The sequence below is a fragment of the Dioscorea cayenensis genome, chromosome 3, assembly GCF_009730915.1.
Source record: "Dioscorea cayenensis subsp. rotundata cultivar TDr96_F1 chromosome 3, TDr96_F1_v2_PseudoChromosome.rev07_lg8_w22 25.fasta, whole genome shotgun sequence".
NCBI classification, from domain to species: domain Eukaryota; kingdom Viridiplantae; phylum Streptophyta; class Magnoliopsida; order Dioscoreales; family Dioscoreaceae; genus Dioscorea; species Dioscorea cayenensis.
In genome coordinates this window covers 3,116,908-3,143,795 of record NC_052473.1, presented here as the reverse complement: position 1 = coordinate 3,143,795, position 26,888 = coordinate 3,116,908, and the positions used below count along the sequence as shown (strand labels likewise).

Below are 26,888 nucleotides of genomic sequence, written 5' to 3'. Positions count from 1 at the left end.
GCCAGTGAAGCAGCATAGTTCATACAACCAAAACAATGGAAATATAAAATACAAACATACAGTGAAAGCAAATTCTAAATAAAACACAACAATAAGATAACTCTAGGATGATGTGAATCCCAATTCAGTGCTAAATTCTTTGGTCTTTGGCTGCAGTAGAGAGTGAGCTGGAGGCTGGAAGCATGTGCAGGGACCTGGGAAGCATTGCTCCAGTGATATGTCTGATCAAACAGCCTTAACATCCTCCCCTTGATCAGAGAAGTCCTTAACTCCCAGCTCAAGTCTCTGTGCTTCAAACTTGCATCTTGGCAATGCTTTGGTAAACAAATCGGCAAGTTGCACTTCAGTCCTGCAATGCTTTACATCAATTGCTTCATCTCTTATAAGGTCACGGATGAAATGAAAACGGGTGTCAATGTGCTTTGTACGCCTATAGTGAACAGGATTTTTGGCAATACAAAGCGCAGAACGATTATCACACCAGATGACAGTAGAACCATGCTGTCTTTCATTTAAATATCCTAACAAACGCCTTAACCAAAAAGCTTCACAGGCAGCAACAGTCAGAGAGATATACTTTGCTTCAGTGCTTGACAGGGTAGTGATGGCCTGTTTCTTGGAGCACCAGGCTATAGCACCAGAACCAAGTGAGAAAACCCATCCCGTAGTACTCTTCCGGTCATCCTGTGAACCGCTCCAGTCACTGTCCGAGAATCCATACAATTTAAATTCATCACCTCTGTTATAATGAATTCCAAAATTAATTGTTCCACTAATGTAGCGTAGAATTCGCTTCAATGCCCCCAAATGATGCATACTCGGGTTTTGCATGAATCGAGATGCGAGAGAAACAACATGAGTTATGTCCGGTCGAGTATGAGATAAATATAACAACCCTCCAACTATCCTTCGATATCTCACCGGATTTGTTTCTCCTGAACTATCAAACAGAGAAAGTTTTTCATTTGCATTCATGGGTGTATCAATTGACTTACAATTCTCCATCCCAGCTTTGCGAAGAAGATCAATGGCGAATTTGTGTTGAGATACAAAGATTGATCCTTTCTTCTGTGCAATTTCAAGACCAAGAAAGTATCTCATTGGTCCGAGATCAGACATCTCAAAGGTGTCCATCATTGAGCTTCTGAATTCCTTTAACTGCATCTCAGAGGAACCCATATAAAGGATATCATCAACATATAAACAGAGTAACAGGACAATTTGATCTCCTCCCTTCTTACAATACACAGTCATTTCATTTGAACTGCGAATGAAACCCAATTGAGTGAAATAGGTGTCGATGTGGCTGTACCATGCTCGAGGAGCTTGACGGAGACCATACAAAGCTTTGTGAAGTCTATACACATAAGCTTCTTTGCCTTTAACTGTAAACCCTTCTGGTTGCGAGACGAAGACCTCCTCCTTGAGCTCACCATTAAGAAAGGCTGACTTAACATCGAGTTGATATACTGTCCATTCTCGTTGAGCACCAATGGACAGAAAGATCCTCACTGTCTCCATACGAGCAACTGGAGAGAAAATTTCTTCAAAATCAACTCCCTCCTGCTGAGAATACCCTTTTTCCACAACACGAGCTTTCTTCCTTAGCAGTGTTCCATCTGGATTGAATTTCGACTTGAAGACCCACTTCAAACCGATTGTTTTCTTCCCTTCTGGTAATGTAGTTAAACTCCATGTTTTATTTTTAGTAATTGCAGTAACTTCTTTCTTCATGGATGCAATCCAGTCTTTGTGCTTCGCTGCATCTTCGTAAGTGATGGGATCTCCAACAGTGAGAGCAAAAGAGCAGGAATAATAAATTTCGGAGAGATTTCGATACCTTGTCGGAGCACCACCATCTACTCCGGTGAGGTTTTCAGTGTTTGGAGAAGAAGAGCTGTTAGGAAGACGAAGATCTGGCCGTTCAAAGAATTGATCGAACGGTGTCAGTTGCTCACGATCTTTACCCTTCAAGGTCACGCCTTCCTCACGTGCAGGCTCACAGTTTGATAAGGCTGAGTCAGCACGCTTCAACCAATCCCACGCTTTCTCTTCAAAAAAGCTCACACTTCTGCTGACGTGTACGCGCTTAGAATCAGGAACGATGATCTTATAGGCTCTCGAGATTCCGCTGTAGCCAATGAAGACGCTAGCTCGTGACCTGGAGTCAAACCAGGTTCTGAGCTGCGGGTCAACAAGCATGTAGGCCAGACACCCGAAGACTCTGAAGTGATCCACACTTGGCTTCTCTCCGGTCAAAGCCTCCATTGGCGTTTGGAGCTTTACAGCTGAGGTGGGAAAGCGGTTGAGAATATAGACGGCGGTGGCGACGGCTTCAGCCCAGTATTCCGGTGGTACTGACATTTGTCTTAATAGAGTGCACGCCATCTCTGTTACAGTTCGATTCTTCCTCTCGGCTACTCCATTCTGCTGAGGAGTCCGAGGAACCGAGAGCTGGTGAAGAATACCGGCGTCTCTGCAATAAGTTTCAAATTCAGAGGATGTGAACTCTCCTCCACGGTCAGTGCGCAGTACCTTCACCGGAAGAGACAATTGCTTCTCCACCAATACTTTGAACTGTTTGAATTTTTCAAAAGCTTCTAGCTTTCTCTGTATAAAGAACACCCAACTATGTCTTGAGTAATCATCAGTCAATAAGAGGAAATAAACATTACCTCCTATGGATGGAGTCTTGATCGGTCCGACGAGATTTGCATGAATTAACTCCAATGGGGTTGCTGCTCGCTTTGCCAATCCTTTAGGAAACTTTGTTTGAGTTTGCTTTCCTTGAGAGCAGGCTTCGCAGGGTTGTACATTGCTAATGTTTGGTAACCCCAACACCAACTGTTGCTCTGTTAGTTGCTTCAGTTTCTTCACATTTATATGGCCATATCTTCTATGCCAGAGGTCAGAGATCTCTTCATTTTGTGCTAGATAAGCAGATCCAACATCATCTGCTTCTAATGGGAAAAGATTGTGTGATGTCATGTATACCTGTGCTATTCGGGCTTTGGATTCGGTATCCTTGATGTTGCACACACCTCCGGTGAACTCAACATCATACCCCGGAATCCATCATCTGTCCGATGCTCAGCAGATTATGAGTGAGGTTAGGCACGAATTGCACATCATTCAGGGTAGTTACTCTCCCTTTGCTTGAACAGAGACTCACACTCCCAATTCCTTCTACTTTAAGAGTTTTCCCGTCTCCAACTGTGATTGATCTACTTGGGGTTGCTTCAAGACTTTGAAACAGGCTCACATCTCCGGTCATGTGGTTAGAGCAACCACTATCAATGAGCCAGACTCCCCCTGTCTTCTCTGCGTCTTCACTGATGGTCATAAACGCGACCTCTGTTTCTTCTTTCTCTTTTTCTTTCTCCTCATCTTCTTTTACAACGTTGGCCTCTCTGTTTCTGTACCAACACTGGGCTTTCATATGCCCAAATTTCTTGCACACAAAGCATTGAACCCCTTTGTATGTCTTGCTACTTTCTCCTGAGCAACTAACCTCTGTGCGACCAGCATCAAGGCTTCTGCCGAGCCCTCTTCCTTTTCCTCTGTTGAACTGACGACCACGTCCTCTTCCTCCAGCTTGAGCATAACCTCTTCCAATGTGAAGAGCTTTATCTCCTTCCTGATGTTGTTCTCCTTCAATATTTAGTATGGACTAGTGGTTTTTAAGTAAACCACTGAGTTCTTCCACTGTGAGAGTGCTGAGATCCTTCGCGGATATAATAGAGTGAACCACCTGAGAGAACCTTGATGTGAGACCTCTCAAAAGTTTGGACACAACTGTCTTCTGTGGGAGTTCTTCTTTCATGGCTCTGATTTGGTACACAATGTCCAGCACCTTGCTAACATAATCTTGGACTGATTCTCCATGCTTCATCTTAGCCGCATCAAATTCCCGATGAAGAGAATGAATTTGGACAGTTTGATTAGTTGTATTTCCTTGGAATTCAGTTTTTATAATTTCCCAAGCTTGCTTTGCTGTTTTGGCTTCTGAAATTCTCACAAGAATTCTGGTGTCTAGAGCTTGTTGAATGAGGTATAAGGCCTTTGCATCCTTTTTTATACATTCATTCAATCTAGCTCCATCACCCTCTTCACTGAATCCCTTCTCAACTAGTGTCCACAAGTCTTTGGACCTAAACATCGTCTTCATCATCAAGCTCCAGAGGTTATAATTTTCTCCTTTGAAGAATGGGACATTAGCTTCCCTTGCGGATGATGAACTGGACATGCTGGGCTGTTCTCTGATACCACTGTTAGGATCGAGTGAGAGGAAATGTATGAATGTTCTCACACAACTCACTCAGGTTCACTGTAAATTGAACTCTTAATGTAAGAACAGAATGAAAGGAAGAGATGTGTAGAAGAATAGATAACAGAGATGCTCTGAAATTCCTTACTTTCACTTCATTAATTCATTCAAGCATTTATACAAACAACTGATATGCGTGCCAGTGAAGCAGCATAGTTCATACAACCAGAACAATGGAAATATAAAATACAAACATACAGTGAAAGCAAATTCTAAATAAAACACAACAATAAGATAACTCTGGGATGATGTGAATCCCAATTCAGTGCTAAATTCTTTGGTCTTTGGCGGCAGTAGAGAGTGAGCTGGAGGCTGGAAGCATGTGCAGGGACCTGGGGAGCATCCAGCAATGGCTCCAGTGATATGTCTGATCAAACAGCCTTAACAAGGGATGCCATATTGCCTAGCAATGTCCCCCAGTTATGGTAAGAAGACGATCACCATGCATGTCACCGGCCGCCCATCGGCAGCCAGGTCGTTAATGAGTAGAGAAACCGTGTGGTTAGTATTTGTTTTTGAAGAGTGAGTGGTACTCCTTGGCATCCATGGAGCCATGTTTGTTACCTTATTCGTCAAACCGGAGGTTGGTGATTAGGCCATTGTTAAAACCTTTGTCGAAGTTGGGGGTGGAGGAGAACATGCGGTGGTGGGTCGAGATGGTGGTGGAGAAGGTGACTGTGGCGAGGTGCAAGGCCGGGTTTATATGGCCTTGAAAGGGGTAGGTGATAAATAAGAAGTGGGGTTGATGGTTGTCTGCCATTGTTGCTGATCTTGAGCTTGAAGATGAATGGATATTTTGAATTTTTTAATATTTTATTATTTTTTATTTGGGAATAATGCCACGTCAATGGTGGAGACGAAAAAAGATAAGGCTGTTAGGTGGAGGGACTATTTTTTCCCAAACTGGATAATATATGGACAACCCAAGGACGAAAAATAATAGAGGGACTAAAGGACTATTTCAAAGTATTAGAGGGACTATCCAAGGTATTATAAAAAAAAACATTTTTAAATAATTATAGATAAATATCTATTATTATTGTAAGCAGATAAGTAGAAGCATTTTGTGGGGGAAGACATCTCTGTAGAAATAAAAATAAATATCTTCGTGGATCAAAGTAAGTAAAATTTTAGATATCTAATTTTACAGTGAAGACGTTAAAGACTAATTTGGAGGCTACAACTATACTTCATTGGTGCTATTCTATCTATAATTTTTCCATGAAAAAATTAACATTACCGTAAATTATATCCATATCCAAAATAAAATAATATTTTAATAATAAAGCAATACCGAAGTTAATCGAAATAAGATTTGAATTAACAGTGAACTGTGCTTTAAGCAAAACCTACGATAAACCTTGATCACAACATGAGATTTCTTTAATATAAATATTTTATCATATAAATAAAATGTTAATTATTATTGTCAGCACCACAAAATATCATAAAATTTGTCAAGCAGTTAATGGGGTATATTAGTATATATACTACTCACCATAATTAAACAACCATTATTGTTATTTTTATAATTTTTTTTAAAATAAATATATTTACTAATTAATTTTAAAATTATATTGACGTTCATAAATATTAATTGCTATTTACATAATAAAATCTTAATTTTCAAATAACTTTAATTAGTACAATACGTTAAGCCCTGCAGCAATTTTCACAGAAAACAATAAAACAATAATAAGAACCAAAGTGGCTGATTTTGTTCACATTGATATGTGATATCATGAAAGATATATATATATATATCAATCAGTTCCCTACTGAGAATTCATTCACTTTTCTCTTCATTCTGATAAGTCGATAACGAGGCCGGGGCGCAGATATTATCAACAGCAGGCTTGAATTTGAATTCGAACACTTCCTGGCCATCTTCACAATAAGGCATTCTCTCGTATGTTTGCCGATTTTGATTTGGTGTGAAATCAGCCATCAATAACCCAATCGATCATTCAATGATGTGCGCCCGTCACCAGTTTGCCCTGCAAGAAACCATAATACTACAATGAGCACAATCTAAGCTCGAATACGAAGAAATGGAGAACAAAATGAAATGGGTAATATGACGATTTTGTCACAAAGTTACCTTCAGGAGGAACCCATGACTCAGTCTGGATTTCTGTCAAGGAAGGCAGGTTTAGAAGGTCCAAAAGTTCGTTTCGGCTGTGAATTTTCTTTCCCTGGTTGACTAGATTGTAACGGTTCATCGATGAGATTTCCTTCATCATCCAATCCGTGGTATCCGCGCTTATGCCTCAGTAACAGAGCTACTGCATCCGCAGCTGTTGCTTCTGCTTCAGCTGAGGATGATACTGCTAGTTTAGGGGCTTTATCGACAACTGTTCCTGGATTTTCTGATGGTTTCCGCTTCCTTATTATAAGACCAGGAGCTGCATCCTCAATCTCACTTGGATTGTCAACTGATGTAAGAGCCACCTTCCTGTCCTTATAGTTCACAAATCCATCAGACTCATTTGCATCTGTGTTAATTTCCGGCAATTGATTATCATCTGGCTTTATGTCTCTTGTTGCACCAAGCCACTGAGGCTTTGGCAAAGCGAATGCAGGTGTTTTACTTGCTTTTGCCTGATCGGAAATTTTATCATCATCTTCACAATGTTTCTCCGTTTCAGTGGATGACGTGGTTTTATCAACGGTCTTACTTTCCTTTTTATTAGATGCATCCTTGCCCTCTTCTTCAGGATGTTTCTCTGTATCTGTGGATGATGAAGTTCGAGGAAGTGGCTTGCTGGAATTAGATTTTCCAGACTGATTAATCTTCTTTTCTGGAGTTTGACGTGGCTTCTGAATGTCAGTACTTGAAAGGTTGGACTTCAACAAGTCCTGTGGCTTTATGTTACTTTTCACAGTAGCTCCAGCCAGAACTTTTAGATCTCTTTTCTTTGAAGCTTCTCCCATTGGATCAGCAATTTTCAGCAAATATGTTACCCTGTCCAACTCGGTTTGGAGATCTGATAGTTCCTTCTCTATCTTAGCAGTTTTATCGAGTACTGTCACATGCAAAGTTCATTTAACACAATTCAGTGTCAGAATTTTTGTGAAATGTCACAATGTCACATGTGTGTGAATATATAAAGCATGAATGTATATACATTATTTCGGTATCGACTGAGAGAGTGCAGCGTACAACTCATAGCAAGAACCGACACTTCCTAACAATGAGCAGAACAAGAGAAAGTATATCGTGGGATGTGATCTACCCCAGAAGAACAGAAAACCAATATAAGTGACACAAGTTGATTATTCAGACAAACAGACAAATAATTAATATGATATGATGGATCAGGATATGATGAGATCAGAAAGGCATTGAAGTTTCATTTTTTTTACCTGATGTAACAAAATCGGCAAACAAAAATAACATGGTAATGGAAAAAAAAAACGAGTCGTAGATGAGTTTAGTGCGGTTACCTAGTTGGGATGAAATCCCAGTCATATATGCATCAAGGTCATCTCCAACATCAGAATTGCTCTCATTCTCAGTTGCAAATTTTTGTTGCTCTTGAGAGAGCAATGCCTTCTTCTCTTCCATTTGACTGATGATAGACTCCTTTTTCTCAGTAAGAGTATCAGCTGTTTCTACTGATTGATGCTTAACAGAAATTTGAGCAAGAGACTTCTTCTTTGTCCGATCATAGAAATCATCGTCGTCGCTTAAAAAAAGTCCAAGAATATCAATTATAAGTAAATCAAATAGGATGTTTAAGATGGAACACCCATCATGTTTGAGTTGAAACTAAATGAGAGGACAATATCAAATTACCACCTCAGAAACTCAAATTTCACACTAGATACAAATTTGATGCTTAGAATGATCAATTACCTCAAAGTTTCATCTTCATCTTCAACAAATCCTTTCGTCCTACCGGGTGCTTTCTTTCCAGAGCGTGCACCAATACTTTCTTGAATACTTTCATTAAGAGTCTCTTCCAAGCTCTCAAGTTCTTCCATTATCTTTGAAGAAAAAAAATTATAGCATTACGGGTTACACATATTGAAAATGAAAATCCCTCAAATTATGGTCGAAATGGCCTACCTGATTTATTCTTTGCTCATTTCGAGCAATCTGTGTTTGTTGGCCCTGAGTCAACCCACCTTGGGCAATATCTTTCGCACGAATAGCATCAATCTCTTTTCTCATATTATAAACCTGTTGCCAACAAAACAATTCCAAAAAGAGAAAAAAGTCATTGCTCAGTCCAGATTACTGCTCAAATATGACATGACACCACTATCACTATCAGCTTCTTTTAAACCAAAGAACTGAATGGCATTCTTAGAACTTACTACAGATCTACTAACCAAAACTTGTTGATTACTTGAGAATTTTATACAAGCCAAAAAAATGTTTAAGGTCATGAATTTTATTTTCATGATGCTAAATTTATTACTGGGATATGAAGACTGATAAGCAATTGTTGATTACTAGCATTTTTTGGATTAATCAAGTCCTACTATTAAAATAAAGCAATTAGACAAAAAAATTATACAGAGAATTAAATGAGTCCTACTATTAAAACAATAAATGAAATGTCTTGTCAGCTTTAATGGTAAATAGGTAACTGGGTGCGAAGGCATTCGATTTTATTTCACTCTCCAACCTACATAGAAAGTAGATGACAGTCTACCAACAGATGAATTGAAAAGCAAACATTGAATTACTTAATATCCAGAATTATAAAAGAATTGTTCTTATATGATACATACAGCTACATAATGAATCATAATATCAGGTTCTAGGATGTAGCTCTCAAAAGCAGATATTTCAACAAAGACAAATAGGATGCACCATGATTTTTTTTTCTGAGCTAGAAGGACATTGATACAATTAGTAGAGAGAAAATGCACTTTGGGGAGATTAAATGTGCTTACCTTCTCCATTCTTTTTGAGATTTTACTACGTGTTTTCTGTTGCCTTTCTGTAAGTTGTCCTGTGTATGTTTGCCATGTTACTTCATCTGCATCATCCTAAAGCATGATAGGTAATAAGTTGGAAGAATTCAAAGGTTAAGGCATGCAATTAGGCTTGTATACAGATCTCTGCATGTCTGCTAGTTATATATCTGTCAAGCAAGCATATGCTAAGATTAAGGATCCCCAGAACTTCAGCTGTGCCTCAATATTTCCATGTCACATTCAATTTAATCCTTCAATTAGAAAAATCTAGAACAAATATAAGGTCACAGCATGCGATCAGAATGATTAAAACTCAACTGTGTGACACAAAAACATAATCCAAATTTGAAGTTCAGAATTAACGAACAAGTCAGAGTAGTTAAGAACATATCAACAGGCAATTACCACATAACTTGTGAAATAACAACATCCAAGTAGGTTAGCATCAGCTAGTTTGGCAGTTAAAAAAATAACCACACAGATATATCTGGTGAGTGGTAGCTCATAAAAGACCCAAGGAAGAAGTCAGATGGTCATGAGAAAACCCCATGGTCCTAAAATTACAATTATTAGAACTTCAGCAAAATTTAGAAATCAACTGATAGGGAATAGGCCTAAAAAATTCCAAAAATATAGAAAAAATTGGTCTAGAAAGCAAACTGCACATAAACAAATAAGGATCATTACCGAGCACAGGGCTAAACATAACTATTCGTATGTCCAAAAAAATGGGAAACCCCAGTACAAAAATTCAAAGAAAAACTTATAAATTCAAAATGGATATAATATTGCAAAATAATCGCTCCTTTTCTCTAATTTTACTAGCCCCTTTGAAAACAACAAATAGAAGATTTTTAACACTCAATACCTCTGTGGCTTCTTCAATTGCATCCTCAGACATACCCCATGAAATACCATCTGCGAGAGAAGCTTCAACTTTTGCACGTAAAAGTGAGGCTTCACGATCAAGCATCTCTTGGTGAACCTTAGCATTTCGTAATTTATTCAAGTCACGCTCCTATTCAATGAGATAGCAAACATTATGAGCTTCAAATACTAATTATAAATAAAAAAAAAGTAAACAAACAAATCGGATTTTAATTATTTCATATTGAAGTATACATAACGATTTTTATAAAATAATAGATTTGCATTTTTTTTTATTTCCACAAAGTATAAATAATGCAATTCATTTATAAACAAAAGCTAATGACCTGCATCTAATTTATGATAGCTAGCTTTAGAAGTAATATGTCAGGTCAAAAGTTGAAGCTAAATAGTAATTTTTTTTTAACTTAATTGCTTCAAGAGAAAGAGAAAAAAAAAATAGCTTCAAGATTTAATACTATTTGAATGTAAAGAACAATATCTCATGGCAGAATCACAAATATAAGAAAATGCTTATTAGATAAACTAAATTATGTTAAGTTCAAAACCTTTCCCAACAACAAACTATAAGCGATAAATGGAAACATCAATCAAAATTTGGCCCTTTTTTTTTATAATTACCCAAACTTATGCTTTTTGAGACCTTCTATTTTAATTCTCACCAAACTGAAACAAGCTCATGGCCTAGCTTTGAACTAATCAATCCCCACAATTAGCTGCAGATAAAAAAATAAATAAGCATCTGATATTTCTCACCAATTATGTAACATCAACATAATGAAAATCTCAGATTATACCCACAATAAATTAAAGAGTGAGATTCATTTTGCCATTGAAGTTCCGTTCAAACATTTATAATAAGCACACTAACTAGCTTTCTATGCTTAAACATAAGAACTATAGAAAATTATATAGACGTGAGCTCATCGACACAAATATGCTAGTAAATACTAAATAGAAATCTTAGTTTGTGGGCAAGGACATTTCAAGATGGTTGTCTCCATACATTGTACTGATTTGTATATTTGTCAATATACATACCAAAAAGGTATTGAAATGTAATTACACAGTGCTTAATGCAAGCAGTCCAACTGTCCGAGAGAAGATACTATAGTTGCAAATTTGCAATCACTTATTGCCAAAATAAATTCTGCATCCACACTTAGTAATAGAAAGAAAGCAAGATAAAAGACCACAATTCTCTTCCCTGCACAGTCACATTAAACACCATTTTATTTACTCAACAGAAAAAAAATTTTGAGGACAGAGCATTTTATACTAGACAGCTAGTTAATGAGAAAATTTTCACTAGAAGCTCCTGCAGGAAGGAAATATTATTTTCTATCTGACAAATGAAGCAGAATTTAATCTTACCGGTGGCATCAACTCAGATGGTCCTTGGAAAATGTACAAACGTGATGATCTGTAGAAAACAGCAAAAAAGCACAGATAAGAAAGGTAAAATAAAAAATAAAAATAAAATAAAAAGAGAGATGTTCAGCATAAAAGCTTCAAGGTATTCTGTATCAAGTATGAATAAGTAAAATAAAAATAAATGCAAAATAGTTCAACAAAGAGCAAACCTATCTATTTAATTAGCTATAATTATAAACGGTAGCACTTTCCCTCAAAGACCAAGAACATAGCATAATAATAAATGAGAAAAAAAAAGAATATTAATTATCCAGGACAATGTTGACTCTCATTCATGTATAAAAAGAATGACTTGAGACATTAGAGAAGTTCACTTACTGTCCAAATCGAAATACATCACCAACATGAACTTTTGTGTACTCCTTTTTCTTTACCTAAAGATAAAGTATGGGATCACATTAAAATGTTAGAACTAGCACAACTATCATGTAATCATTGTGATCAATCATGAATTGAGAATACATAGAATGTTAAATTTCTTCAGGCAAGTTTATTGAACACAGATCTATAGAAGCAGAACTTGAACCAAATTTCTTGTTGTGCAATGTAGTCTCCGATATGTGGCATTATTATATGAATCTACACTTAGTAAAACTGATATGATCATCAATAACAAGGTCAGTTAAACAATGAATATCTAATCACTAACAACCACCCAACATCAATATTAACAGAAAAACTTTCGCATTAACAAATTTAAGAGGTAAATTTATTAAGCATCACACATGAAAATATACTTCAAAATATATCTCATCTTAATAACGGCTAACCTGAATCGACGGCATTTCACAATTCAACAGATGTGAGATAAAATAAAGGAATTAAGGAGCATTCAAGAAAACAATTTGAACATTAGGACCACCATTCAAATGTGTTCACAAGCATAACTTTCAGAAAACCATTTTTTTCCAATTTTTGTACTAAAACCAATGCCATTAAGAGTTTTCAGTGAGGAATCATCAAGATATTTTTCTTACTGAACTTCTAGAAAAACATTTTTTTTCATTCTTTGAGAACTCTTAAAACTTCAAAATTCTGTCCTTTTTTCGAGTTCCTTGTAAATAAGTTAAAAAAATGTTGCCACAGGGAGAATCAATCAAAACTGTTTTCCATTTCCCTAGATTGTTAAGAAAAACACACACACACACACACACACACAAAAATTTCTTTCCTTTCCCCTATTTATAAAGCAAGGGATGGTCTTTCTTGAATCTTTCTTAGAGCCTTCCAAGCTTTCAGGCTCAAATAAAATTAAGGGAATGAACCACATCAACACTAAGCCACATGCAGTCCTTGACTCCATAGGGATGGACATAAGTTGGCCATGGGCCTATCACATCAGCAATTAATGGCCTTCCTGTCATGTGGTTCAAGGATTTGAACAAAGGGACCCAAACAAGCATTCACATGTTAATTCAAGAACCAAATTAATCATTATTTGGCTTAAAGGATCAAAATAAATAATTCCTCCCACTTGAGGGGCCAAACATGGCTTTAAACCTTGCTACAGCAAGCTCTTACAAATCCAGACTGTAAGAGTCATCAAGGGTCAATACGAGGAAAAGGGATCTAGCTCTATTCACTTTATATAACCATCCACTGAGACAAGTTTCTTCATGTTCTCACATCATTATTCATTCTACTTGATTGGTACCATTCTAACCGTTGCTATTGTGACATCTACATGAGATATATAAATTTATAACCAGCTACTGTTCAAGAATGATCATAGTGAAGATATCCCGTGGTGTAACAACAAAATATTGCCACAAAATCAGGGCAAGAAAAAGGATCAAACTAAGGATATTTAAAGGTCATGATTCTAATAATCCACAATCACTATTTTGGAATAACCTGCTTCACAAACAAGTATGTTCTCATGATCATAATTAATGTTCTTGTAAATGCATTATAAACCACCAAAATAAACCATTTTTTAAAGATAATATCTTGAGGGGAGACGAATTGTCATGAAAGACAGTACCTGATTCTTGTTGATGAAAGTACCATGAGTGCTACCAAGATCATAAAGAAAAGCTTCTCCATCTTTCTTAAATTGCAAAACTGATATAAGACAAGAATGTGATGAGCACAAGTTTTCAAATCTTTGCAATATTATGCAGAAGATGCATACTTAGGGAACTATAACTAGCTGAAGCATGTAAAACAAATCTAATATTCATAAAATAGCATAAATATCAAGTTTTCTTGAGCATATCAAATAATCATATCAAATTTGTTGGTTTCATGTATAACATTCAAGTCTATTAGATTCAACTATGGATCTCAAAAGGAAACATACAAAGTATTAAATATGGGATATTCAGATTGTAGCTACACTGTAATGCTTCCAAACAATCAGACAATAGCATGAACTTCCAACCATATAAGCCTCTTGAGTTATGCCGTTAGCAAACAATCAAGTTTTTTATTTCAATGTGACAAAAGTTAGCATGGTACCTGCAGATGTTTTATAATGCATTCTCAAGTGACATGTTTATTATTAATGAAACAAGATATTCCCGTCAATGATTCACCTAGTATTATAATCAAACAAGGGAGAAAATTGATGAGATATTAATCATAGGCAAGTTACCTGATTCATAATTCAATTATCGCACCATAAAGAACAAAATTTATTCACGCAATTTTTCAAAATACACACACATTATATGTTTAGTTGCTAAATGATAGAAGTCATGAAAGCCAACTTGGAAGTAAGACTCGCACATGCTAAAGCAACTATATATTCAAAAGGAAAAGTTTCCATGGAAGATTTTAAGAAGGTTCGTTATTTTGTTATACTATTGGATATGTGAAGGGAATGACGAAATGAATATGGGAAGCTTTGTTCCAAACAAGCAGCATTGAATAAACTCAACAAAAAGGAGTTCCATGGTAGATGCATATATCCAATAATCATAATAAATAATATTTCTCCATGAGAAAATTAAAAGGAACTTTGCTATGAACAATTTAAAACATTGAAATACATGCGTATGACTCACTGTTTGATCCATGTTTTAATCCTTAAAAACAAAACAATGACAATAAAGCCAGTACATCTAGATCTTGCATCTCCAAAAAAAATTCCTTGCACTCAAACTTGAAACTATGAATCTAGTGAAGGGCCTTCTGATTCTGAAAGGCAATTTTTGGGTCTCAAAATGTTCTTTTCTGTAAATGAAAATCAAATTGAATATGCATCATCATTCAATAGAAAACATGTAATTCATGACTTCTGCAAGTTCATTTTGTTCTTGATGTGTGTTCCCAGGAAAGATTGTGAAATTCATCATTAAATGACTATAGCATGCTGAAATCATGAACCCCGCGAGACAATTACATATCATCCATGGCACAGATGTATGTACCAATCAAAATAAAGAATATATAAACCATGAAATATTTATGTTAAAGCAAGCAAAAAAAACTAAAATTAAATGCTTGGTGCCTGGCACGACTCTGCTTTAAATATTGAAAATGTAGCAAAAGGTCACATTGTTCACTAGTCGGATGCCAACATATTGTTAAGTGAAAAATCATTTCAAATGATAACAAAAACAATGACGGATAATTGAACAGATGGAATACAACATCTAGCGTAAAATGTACCAATGAGAAACTCAATATACCTGCATGGAATCTAGAAATGGTTGGATGCTCAAGCACAAAATCACAGAGATCAATACGTCCAAACATGTATGCTCCCTTTCCAGACCTGCATCATATCATTATCTACTACAGTTAATTCCAAGACATCAAGTTATAAGCTGACCATGCTTTGGAGAATATAAATATTGATACAGTATATACCCAATAGCATAACATAAATTTATTTCATCTTGATCATTTCATCTAGATTTTGATCCTTTTTCAATGCAGTATGGATTTTAGATAAGGGATTAATTAACCGCCCAACATTTCATTAATCCTTAATCAATTGAGGTAGATGAACATCTTTTTAGAGAGTGCCTCTTGACATCAATCCAAAGACACACATGAGAAAACTGAAGAACAGCACTCACCTCCTATTTTGTCCATCTAACACGGACAACAAGCCCTACGGTTCTTCAAGCTAGTTAAGCAGAAAAACAAATGAAGGCAAAAGAGATGAGGCAGGGGTATAGCCTTTAGGGAAATCCCAGAGAGCTGCAACATTAAGGAATTCAAAAAAGAAGACAAATAGGCAACAGTATGGCCTATTCTAAGGCTAAGCAACCAAAGCTTGCATAAACTCATTCTTTATTTTCTCATTTAATTCTTTTTTCATTCTATTAAGTATAATCAATTAAGCCTACTCAATGTCTTGTTAGAGTATCATAGTAGTAAAGACTTCTCAGAAGTTATAGTACTCTAGCTTTGTAATCCAGTGGTTGCCTATACTCACCATTTGTCCTTCTATCTTCAACTCAGTGACTTTATTCAATTGGGAGAAAATAACAAAAGAGAAAAGAATAAGAAATAATGGAAAAATAAAATAAGGACAGTACCAATGCCTTTTCTTCATTTGCCTAAACATTTTCTTCCATTCACTCAACCAAGTAAGAAACAGTTCTCTTTCTTGATTTTATTGCTTTCCCTGTATATTACCTCAATAAGACACGCCACGGAAAAACACACATTATTTCCGAGAAAAATACCAGAAACGAAAAAGAAAAATTATCAGCACATTGCCTTCATTTATTTATCCATTTAAATCTTTTTTTCAACCAAACAAATGAAATCCACGAACCCTCTTCTTTTCTTCGCTTCCTTAATTTATCACTTCATGACTAAAAAAAATTCAAATTTTGAGTGTACTAAAGTATGCAACAAAAAGAATCACAAGCAATCAGAAAACATCAAAAATGCAGGCAAGCACCAATAAGAAGATCAACAGCGAAGCACAAGGTGGGAAAACTCACACATCAAGTTGTTGGATTATGGTTCCATCCTTGAGAACTTCAAGGGAGAAAGGATAGCCAGGGGTCTCGCTCCATGAAGGGATCTCGTAAGGGATAACAAGTTCCGAACTGGGACGAGATTTACCAGGAAGAGGAGGAGGAGGAGGAGGAGGCATGGGGCTCGTCTCCTCGTCGGGTGCCGTCGATGCAAGATCAGGATTAGGGTTAGGGTTTGGCGGAGGAGAGCGAGGAGGAGGAGGTCCCATGGGAGTAGTCGTCATCTTGGAAGCGAGAGAACGACGCCGAAGTCCTTCGGAACTTCGAAAGATGAGAAGCCGACGAGGTATTGTTATCGGGATGCTTATGGATGTAATTTTACTAATTTGCCCCTGTTTAGCTTTATTTACGTACACACCCCCACAAAACTTCATAATTCTGTACATTTTTATTATTTTATTTTTATTTTTTTATTTTATTTTATTATAAATAGATAACAAACATTACCCATTTAAAAAATGTCAAAAACAAATATAAACATAAGGTTAATATTTAACACATATATACACTCATCTATTTAAAATATTTTGGATGATGGGTTGCATGCATATGATGTTTTGTTTTGTCAAAAATAGATGCATTATTTTTGGTTGATGGATGAGATTAGGTGAGTTAATTAACCTTTAATCACATCACACTCTTACCTATAAAAAGGCAAGAGAATGAAAACTTTCATTGCACTATTCAGTTGAGAAGTGAGTGAGGGTAAGAGAAAAGTGAGAAAAAATAGTTTACCCATGATTTTTATTAGAGTGAAATTCTACTTTACCCATGATTTTTACTTTATTTTATGGTTTTCCACATAAAATTTGAATCCCTCATTTTTATTATTATTTATTTTAAAAAATTTTGCTACTACCATCCTCTATCCAGTTCTATAATCTCATAACATCATTTTATGTGGATTTTCATATCTGATCTCAAGTCCTTTCCAAAACGGAAAAACTAATAAAAAATCCGACCCCAATACGCCTTAGCTGAACCTTTATATCTTTAAAATGAACTATTTGGAGGTGAAACTATTGGATTAACCCTGAATGAAATAGCAAAATTTGTATAATCATACGAAAAATAAAATTAAATTAAAACACATGATCTTTTTATTACCGATATATATATATATATATATATATATATATATATATATATATATATATATATTTCTCTCTTTTTTAAATTCTCTTTTTTTTTTTTTAAATCCTAACGCCACCCATCCATCTCACGTTCTCTCTATCACCCACTTGCAGCAAACCAAACATCCAGAAGAAACTTCTCATACTGCTAATAAATGTAATTAAAATAATAATATTCACATAACATATCAAATGAATTAGAATAACAATGGCATTAAAGAATAAAATTTGATAAACAAAAAGCACTTGAGGTCAAAATTTGACAGTGTAAAAGAATGTTGCGTCTTAAGCTCTAACAAATAATACAATGCATCAATAATAATTATGACAAAATTTGGAGTTACACGACCTCACAACAAGGTTAAATAGTAAGCATGAATGCAGGTAAAATTCTTTATAAACTCTTGGTGTATCCTTATTGCTACTTTTCAAAGTACCCCCGGGGGGGAGTGCATGATTGATCTTCCCTCGTACTCCCTTAATCGAACAAACTTTCTTCAGTATTCGGTTTTCTTTTGGGACGACCAGATCTCCGTACATTTTTACCTGACAAAAGTTTCAATCCGGTTTGCAGTGTGATGCTTTTAGGATTGACACTCTGCAATAGTGAAAAACAAAACAAACAAAACAAAGGCCAGATAAACATCCGGATTGTGTCAGCATAAAGGCCTCTTTGAAGATATTATGCAGAAGAAAACTTACTGAAATTAGATCAAACAAATATATGAAAGGGCTACAAGTTCTTAAAATAAGCACCGAAGAAATATTCCCTAATCCCATACCAAAAAAAAATAAAAATTATTGTCCAATGTCGATGATTTTACACTGCCACATGTCCACCTAAAGCAACGTCATCTCAATTAAATAACAATACTACAAAAGTTATGGTTAAATAAAGCTAAACCAATTGCTTTCAATAATATACTGCTCATCAATATTTACTGGAATGTTATCTGTTTTACTATATTTATTCTTGTGCGCCGCTAAGAAGTCAGCCAAAGCTTGGCCCTTGACAGCTTTTTGTGGAACATAAATGATGTCGAATTGCGACAAGAGAATGGACCACTTAGGTAGCTGTGCATTCAGAGAGCCTAAAAAAGACTTCTTAGGGCGGAATACGGCTCATCAAGTCAAGTAATGTCGCAACTTGAGTTTCTAGATACTCATCTAGAGCAGATACTCCAGCATACCAAACACTGTAAAGTCAGAATGCTTCTACATGCAAAACAATCGAATTTTCATAGGACCCAGATCATTGTTTCCTTTATATTTTCTTCTAAATTGACAGTCCACACTAAATTACAAAATTATATTCATTCAACAATTTTCCGACTAGTATACCACACTACACTGGCACCATCTGCATTGAATATGTTATTTGCATTCTGGTAAAGATCATAAAAGTCGAGGATGTAAATTTGCTGAAATAAGGGCCCAATTCTGCTTAATGAAAAGGTGCTTCTAACCAAAAATATTCAGTTTTAATCTAATCCACCTAACCACCACATATGTTTAGAATGGAAGTGATTACTTCATTGAACGGGATTTAAAAGCGCCGATAGTTACGACATCCAAAAGAATATTGTATGTGAAGCTGAGCTGAGGTCAGAGGGCTTTGATGAGAACCACTATTAATTTATGATGCCCAGCCAAAAACCGAGGGAAGAAATATTGTTTTCATTTAGGCATAGATAATTTTTTTTTTTTCATTTAAACATAGAAAATATTCAAGACCAAATTTATCCAAATTTGCCAAGCAAGCTTCAAGCTGTAGCTATACACTAAAAATATGCATAAAAATATTATGCAAACACACAAACTAGTACCTGAATGCAACATTATTAAGAGCATGAACAATGACAGGCTAGTAGCATAACCATTTGGAAAGGAATATATGATAAACAAACCTTTGGAACTGGAGCAATGGTGCGTCGATGTTTAACTGAGAATCCAAATTTTGAATGTGATAGTATCACAGGGTGTTTATCTTCTGGGTGTTTTCCCTTTAAACCAGAGAAAATTACAAAAATTAGAGTCATATGTTCAATGGTAGAAATTAGAAAGATAACCAACTGCAATATGCAGTTCAATTAAGGGAAAAAAAGTCTACCAGTGTCAGAGGATATTGCAGAAGATCAAGAGCAAATTCCAGAGTAATTGAATCCACATCTTTCACCTGCACAAGTAATACACAATCTTATGTAAAAACAGTCAGGTGTTTTCCAAATTCAGAAAAGGTAGTTTTATAGGTCTATTGAAGTTCCCATCTTGGGGAGGATTATCTTTGATAAACAGTAGTATTTCTGAGTTTTGGGTCCCTATACATGATTTCCTACAGACTTGAATCAATTGAGGTTTTTTAATAAGAAACAAATAAAATTCTGAAAATATGAGGGTCTTTGCTTCTCTTCATCCTCCATCCTTTATTTTCCTTTATATACTGTATTCTTTCCATCTTTTCAATAAAAGGAGCACAAGGCACTTGCATCTAATTGAGACCCCAAAAAACTTCTCTTTGCTTGGGCATGAACTCCGAAACTAATTGCAATGCTTGACTCAATTTGGACAGCATGCATCAAACAATATTTTGAAAGAATTTATTTGTAACAGATAAAAAATGCAAAATTGTTTTGAAAAATTTATGATTCATAATCAAATGCCTATTCTTTCATATCTTATAATTATGACATTATAAATTCTATTCCAATTGGGTTAGTGCATCTATTCCTATGTCCATTTTCTCTTATCAATTTATCTCTAAGAAATGCCTTTATGAAGCACAAGAAAGTGAGTATAGAGGAACTGACATGAAACTATTGCCCCACTTGTCAGGTTTTTTCGGGTTTGATTAAACATAGAGGCACTCTTTATGAACTTCCCTAAATTATGAACTTATAAATTCTATTCTGATTAGGTTGGTGCATCTATTCCTATGTCCATTTTATTTTATCAATTTATCTCTAAGAAATGACTTTATGAAGCACAAGCAAGTGTGTATAGAGAAACTGGCATGAAACTACTGTCCCATTTGTCAGGCTTTTTCTGGTTTGATAAAACATAAAGGCACCCTTTATGAACTTCCCTAAAATAGCATGCTTGGCTTTGGATAAAAATTTAAGCAGTTTGACTCATAGTTTCTAGAAGCAGCACTGGAAACCAAAAAAAAAAAAAGAATTCATCAAAAGAAATTTTGATTAAGTTGCAAAAAAAAAACCTCAGCAACAGAAGCCCTTTTTGGTGTGTACCCATGCGTATCATCTCCCAGTTGCACATAAAATCCATAAGGACCATTCTTCAGTAAAACCTAGGAGCGGGAAAAAGGAAGCAGCTATTAAACTCAGTTACCATTAAATATGAGGAAGTTAACTATTACATAATAATAACTTCATAACCAAGACCTCAAAGTAGCATAATATAATTTATGGTCCAGAAGGATAAGAGAGATTGTTAAATAAAACAAGAAAACCTTATTGTTTGAATCAGGACAATAGCCTAACAGCTTCGGTGGAAATGATTTATCCGGGTTGTCAGAAGCATGGCTTTCATCCTCATCAGGAAAAACAGTACTTGAGATATGCCTGCATGTTCAATGTCGAAAATATTATGAAATCTGCTAACAAAGTGAAAATGAAAAAAAATCTTGAAGTAATTGAGAGACCAAAATGGCTGCAGAAATATAAGAAAGTTCAGGAGAATGCAAAAAACATGGCATTGCTAAGAAATATTATGTTGTTTTTGTGCATTCATTACATAAATTGAGTGCGCAACTTAATGTTTAAAGGCAACCTGAAACCAAAGTAGAAGTAAAATACTATGTTTATTTTGTGCATTTATTACATAAATTGAGCCCACAACTTAATTTTCTGTGATGCTTGTGCTTGCAATCGTGGATCCACGAGGATAAAAACTATGGGTCTCAAAGGCCTGATCACGATGAGCTCATGTACACAATCCATTTTAATCTAAACCTATCATTCACTCCACTGCTATACAGCTTCAGTTCCAATTTCAGATTCCAAGGGCATTAGTCTTGCCATGCATAGGATATTAATGGAAAATTGCTTAGAAGTCAATCTCACAAGCAGTGGAAAACAATTCAGTGTATCTATATGACCCTCTCATTCTTACACTTTTGGATTTCTGTAATGTTGTTTATGCTACAAATGTATCCCCACTGGTTGACCTAGCTTGAAAATCTTCTTTGGTTCCTTTCACCAGTAAAACTATGAAAGCCAACACCAACAATAATCCCTATAGTTAGGCCCTCAATTATGACACTTGCAAGCAAATGCCTCTGGAGTCTGGATACTAACATCTTATTCAATAACATCTTGAAAGCATTCATAAAGTAAATTCTCTGACTTCCACTAGTCCGTCGTGATTCAAAGGAATTCTCGTAGGTGAAAATCTTTAAGGTTTTAAACATTCAGTATTTGAAACTGTCACTATAATGGAATTAAAATGGTTCCAGATCTAACCATTTAAACTGTTATTTTATCATAGTAGAATTAGTACCATGATCCTAAAAGTCAAACAATGAGATGTTGAACCATTAAGTTTTCATCCACCTCATTTATTTGCTGACAGTAAAGTTAAAGTGCTCAGTTGATAGAGTATTAGCTTTCTTCATAATATACCTGCTAATTTAAAAGCAGTTAAGAAAACCAGTAGACAAAATCAAACCTAGGGTTTAACATCATGCACCCTTTCATGTAAGCTTTACTTCAATGAATTAGAATATAAAAATTCCTTGTTTTTCATGAGATGAAATTAGTTTCTGTTAAAATTATCAGATCTTTTCTAATGATATTTCATTTCTTTGGCAAAACCATTAACTTAACAATGATATTCCATAAAAAGGAACATTTCATATGATCAATATTTATTTGCACCATATACCAACTCTGCAAACCAAATCAAAGTTGTACATACAAGGTTATCAAAATGATTAAAAGGATTAGTTGAGGAAAAGACGATTAGTTGGCAGTTTTGCATGCATATATATATAAGATGATCAGCGAAATTATTGTTTGAGAAAACCGATACACCACATTATGTTGATTTAGAAATTATCACCAATCATGCTAGTGATATCAGATGTAACCGAAAGCAAATCAAAACAACACCACAATACTCTTATATGGGAAAGAAGCAAGCAAACAATGAATGACATTATTAAATTGATTATCTTTGGATACTAAGATATATATAATGGTAGAAATTGTTAAAAGCAATAGTCTGTCATTAAAAAGATGCAACAAGGTATTTTGGAACTTACTTGCAACTAGGATGTTGATCACATCCAATAAAATACCCAGCACCAAACCTACTGACTTTAAATTTCAAGGTTCCTCGTGAACAACTGCAAAGTTGCAAAGGTTCCAACATGAGAGTTCAGACCACTCGTGAGTTATGATATGATGAGGAAAAGAACAGAAAGAAAACACGGTACGTATCACTAAAAACATGATAAGGGAAATCCAATGTTAATAATATCAATCAATAGAATCAGTACTAGCATGAGGGCAACAAGCACTACACAAAATAAAACAGTTTTAGAATCAGAATTCACCAAATTACATGCATAACAAAGATCTTTATTTATTGCATGTTGATAACAACAATCATCAATTACTGCCTATTGTCTGCATAGAAGTTCTTTCTACAAACCTGACTAATCGATAAGTTGCATGATTCCAGTTAATATACATTTCCCAATTTACCTCAAAAACTAAAGATGGATAGTTTCTTTTTTCTTGGAGAAAATGTTGTAATAGTAATTGTTAAAATGACACCAAACTACAGATAGTTTTGCTTATTTCCAAAAGAATGAGGCATCCACAAGAACAGCAACTGCATTCTCCCGAAAAGGCTGGTCTTAAAATCAATGCAGTTCAGTTTCAGTAGATGTTCGAACATCCAGTTAAAAAATGCATGCAAGTTAAAACAAAAAGAAGGCAAATTTAGATAAAAGAAGTGATGCGGTGATAGAAGAGAAAATTATCTAAGCCATGAATTATCCATAATAAACAAAACTATGAATAAGCAAATGCCAAACAACATAACAAACAGAAGTCACAATGCAAGTAATAAGGTGTAATTCATGAAGTCTAATAAAAAAAATCAGCTTTCCTTGAAAATGGTGGTAAGAACTACATTATCTAAAGTAAGATTTAAGCAATAATATAATGACCCTTATGATCTTTGAAACGTGGGATCTATATTATAATAGCAACACTTAAAATGAACAAATGTCATCAAAGGTGCCAGTGCCTGAAAAGGTGATATTTATGTCAGCCTATTATTCAAGTTGCCAATACTTGTTCCTAAAACTCATAACCTATTATTCAAGTTATCAACCTAGCATGGAAATATTCTTCCCATGAAACAAGTATGAGGTCCTACAATAAGGATGGCAATTAATAATCAAACTTGTAATATTCAGTTTATGAAACAAATGAAATTCTTCAATTAAAATACCTTGGGCACACCCTGTTTTGGTCAGGAAGCGAGGCAAATAATATATGGCCAAATTTCTCCTCTAACATCTTCTCTACCTGCAATAGTAGTGTTGCATTTCTCACCAAATAAAATTAGCAACAAATAATAAAATAGAATCAAATTGATGATAAAGATAAAAAGAATACATTGACCTGCTAGGTGCCAGTTACCTGTCGAATATCAGTACTAGTGGCAAGATCACAGTACTTGCTAAATCTTGACCAATAATCTTTCAAAAGGCCTTTCCATTCAGTCACTCCGCCAGATACATTATCTAGCTAAGAAAAAGAATGTGGTGCATGATAAGGGAAAAAAACAAACCGGTTAATGAAAACTCTCATAAATTGAAATTTTTACTAGATGTAACATACTAACATATAAGAGTACAGATTGTTCACAACTTTCAATGCTTTACACTCTCTCCTAGCATATTATGTATTTGTAAGAAATAGCAGAAGTTTTATGCCTTTTTTTTTTCCAGGTAGCAAAATTGTAACTGTCACACCAAATCAGGACTGGTAAATTTAGCAAGGCTATAATAAGATAGACAAGCAAATGACAAAAAAAGCACGCATGCCAAACTCAAAAACAAAAAAACAAAAATCACAAAAACAAAAACAAAACGCATGCCAAGAAATATTCTTCGACTTTCAGAATGTGATATCTTATCAAAATTTACACAGTATGTCTTTCTCACAGTACGTTTTTAAAAAAAAAAATTACTGAGTATTATCTGATCATTTTTTCACTTCTAACTATGACTTCAGCATTCATTCAAAATGTTCACTAAAATCAAGCCATTCTATAAACAGTTGGATAAATGGCCCAGCCAAAGCATATTTACTCAATGTGGTAACTGCAAGATACTTTTTTCACCACTTAATTAATATCCAGACAATACATGTTAAGTGGTCAACTTTTGACAGCATAATACATTCAGTTAGATAAATGACAACCAAAAGATCATATTTCTTTAACATAAAGACCGCAATGTATCGAGTTTAAATCATTTGAATCAATATCTAGACAATAAGTGCTAAGGGTCATCAAAGATGGGAACATCTAATTCAGGTCGAGCGTTTCCTTTTTGAAATAGAGATGTAGCGTAAGGATTTTAATTGCAGACAAAAGATAATCTGCAAGTTTGACCATATCATTATTTTATACAGAAAGTTTGAAATTGAACATTATAATAAACCCATAGACACAGTGCACCAGTTATTTTTCTTGATTACATTGTGGTTTTAGATCCTTTGATAATTAAATTCTTTAGAATAAAATTTTAGCACATATCCTCCAAAATGCAGAAAAATTTAAAAAATATTTTGTAAACAACCAGAGTTGATTAGTTGAAGCATAACAATAGATACTGTCATACTAAACCTCATTCTCCATATCTGCAGTGAAGCTATAATCAGCAACTTCAGCGAAATGATGAGAAAGAAATATTGACACCTGCAACAGAATAAATACAAAAATCACCATAGAACTGAAGGAACTTAACTAAAGCCACTTGAATAAGGAGGAATATACAAGGACAAGCAAATGTAAAAGTTGATGTTCATCGAGTAAACTCAAGGTTGATTGGCCTAAATAACATAAACAGCAAGGGCAAAAGTTTAGAAAAGCTCACGTCTTAAATCAGAATTTACCCTATCCAAGTAATTTATTGAATTTTCTACACCCAAAAAAATTTAGGATTGTTGAAAGGGTAAATCGTCTTGAATTCTACAACCTATCATCACAAGAACAGAGAAAAGATCTGATGGTCCTCATACAACCTCATATCCATGTAATTTGATGGCCAATAAAACACATTTAAACCTTCTTGGATTTTGATAAGATAGTTTAGGAGAATGGATAAGCAAAAAAAAGTACTGACATACATACCATGCGACCACGGAATTCAGGAAACAACACTCGATTCTTTACAGTCATATAGTTCCGATCCTGGAAGGAAATGTAGTTTAGCTGAATAAATATTGCCAAAGGCAACCATGTAAATCATGTCATAACTATTAACAAGATAGACTAGACAATTTGTTAAGCATGCGCCATCAGTCAAACAAATCCAAATTACAGAATCTATAAACTTTATGGTAAATTGAAGTTTACCATTAACAATAATGGAAATATTCACAACTTTGGACATATGGTCACAGAGTTTATTTCTTTATCATTAAATAGAATCAAAATATCCTAGCACATGCCACATATCACCATCTTGTTTGTCACAAGTGTTCTCCACCTGAAATTTAATTATAATTATATTCCATTGTGTCTGCCAAAATTTAGAAGTCTGTGTATCTCGAATGTATCTCAAAAAGGATGAAACCAAATGAGGACCATTGACCATTGTTAGAATATATTTTATGTCCCAGTGAGACCCACAATCCGTAAAAAAGCATTGAAAGCAACATCAAAGGGAGTTTTATTGCTAGAAGGAAAAAGCTTTACCAAGAACTTATGTTTGACATCCGCAAAGTACAAGAGGCATAAAAACTAGGGATGCCATCACAAGATTACTTTAATCAAAGGACAATTAGAAGATAAAATTGACTGGAAAATCAGAACAATACCTGCAAGACTTTCATTATAGATGCATATGTAGATGGCCGGCCGATACCAAGTTCTTCTAATTTTTTAACCTTCAACATCAAGAATATCAATTAGAGAATGCAAATCAAATAGATAGTTAACCCTGCATATTCATTATCAAAATATGTTAAA

The 26,888-nt window shown here is 34.9% G+C and overlaps 2 protein-coding genes across 2 annotated transcripts; both read right to left on the bottom strand.

Moving 5' to 3' along the window:
• Positions 1 to 6,035: 6,035 nt before the first annotated feature.
• On the bottom strand, positions 6,036 to 16,791 carry LOC120253898 (kanadaptin). Its single transcript, XM_039262105.1, is given in 13 exon segments — positions 6,036 to 6,324; positions 6,429 to 6,451; positions 6,453 to 7,353; positions 7,775 to 8,016; positions 8,187 to 8,317; positions 8,400 to 8,513; positions 9,236 to 9,331; positions 10,128 to 10,277; positions 11,522 to 11,570; positions 11,900 to 11,955; positions 13,566 to 13,645; positions 15,217 to 15,302; positions 16,489 to 16,791. Coding segments are annotated over 13 exon segments (2,238 nt in total). The 5' UTR covers positions 16,749 to 16,791; the 3' UTR covers positions 6,036 to 6,274.
• Positions 16,792 to 17,903: 1,112 nt separating this feature from the next.
• Positions 17,904 to 26,819, bottom strand: LOC120257044 (DNA topoisomerase 1). The gene is made up of 11 exons (XM_039264687.1): positions 26,738 to 26,819; positions 26,049 to 26,108; positions 25,542 to 25,613; positions 24,329 to 24,436; positions 24,138 to 24,214; positions 22,936 to 23,019; positions 21,124 to 21,235; positions 20,872 to 20,961; positions 19,768 to 19,833; positions 19,565 to 19,660; positions 17,904 to 18,255 (listed from the first exon to the last, which is right to left on the bottom strand). The coding sequence occupies exons 1-11, from the start codon at positions 26,813 to 26,815 to the stop codon at positions 18,136 to 18,138; spliced, it is 963 nt and encodes a 320-aa protein (XP_039120621.1). The 5' UTR covers positions 26,816 to 26,819; the 3' UTR covers positions 17,904 to 18,135.
• Between the last annotated feature and the right edge of the window lie 69 nt (positions 26,820 to 26,888).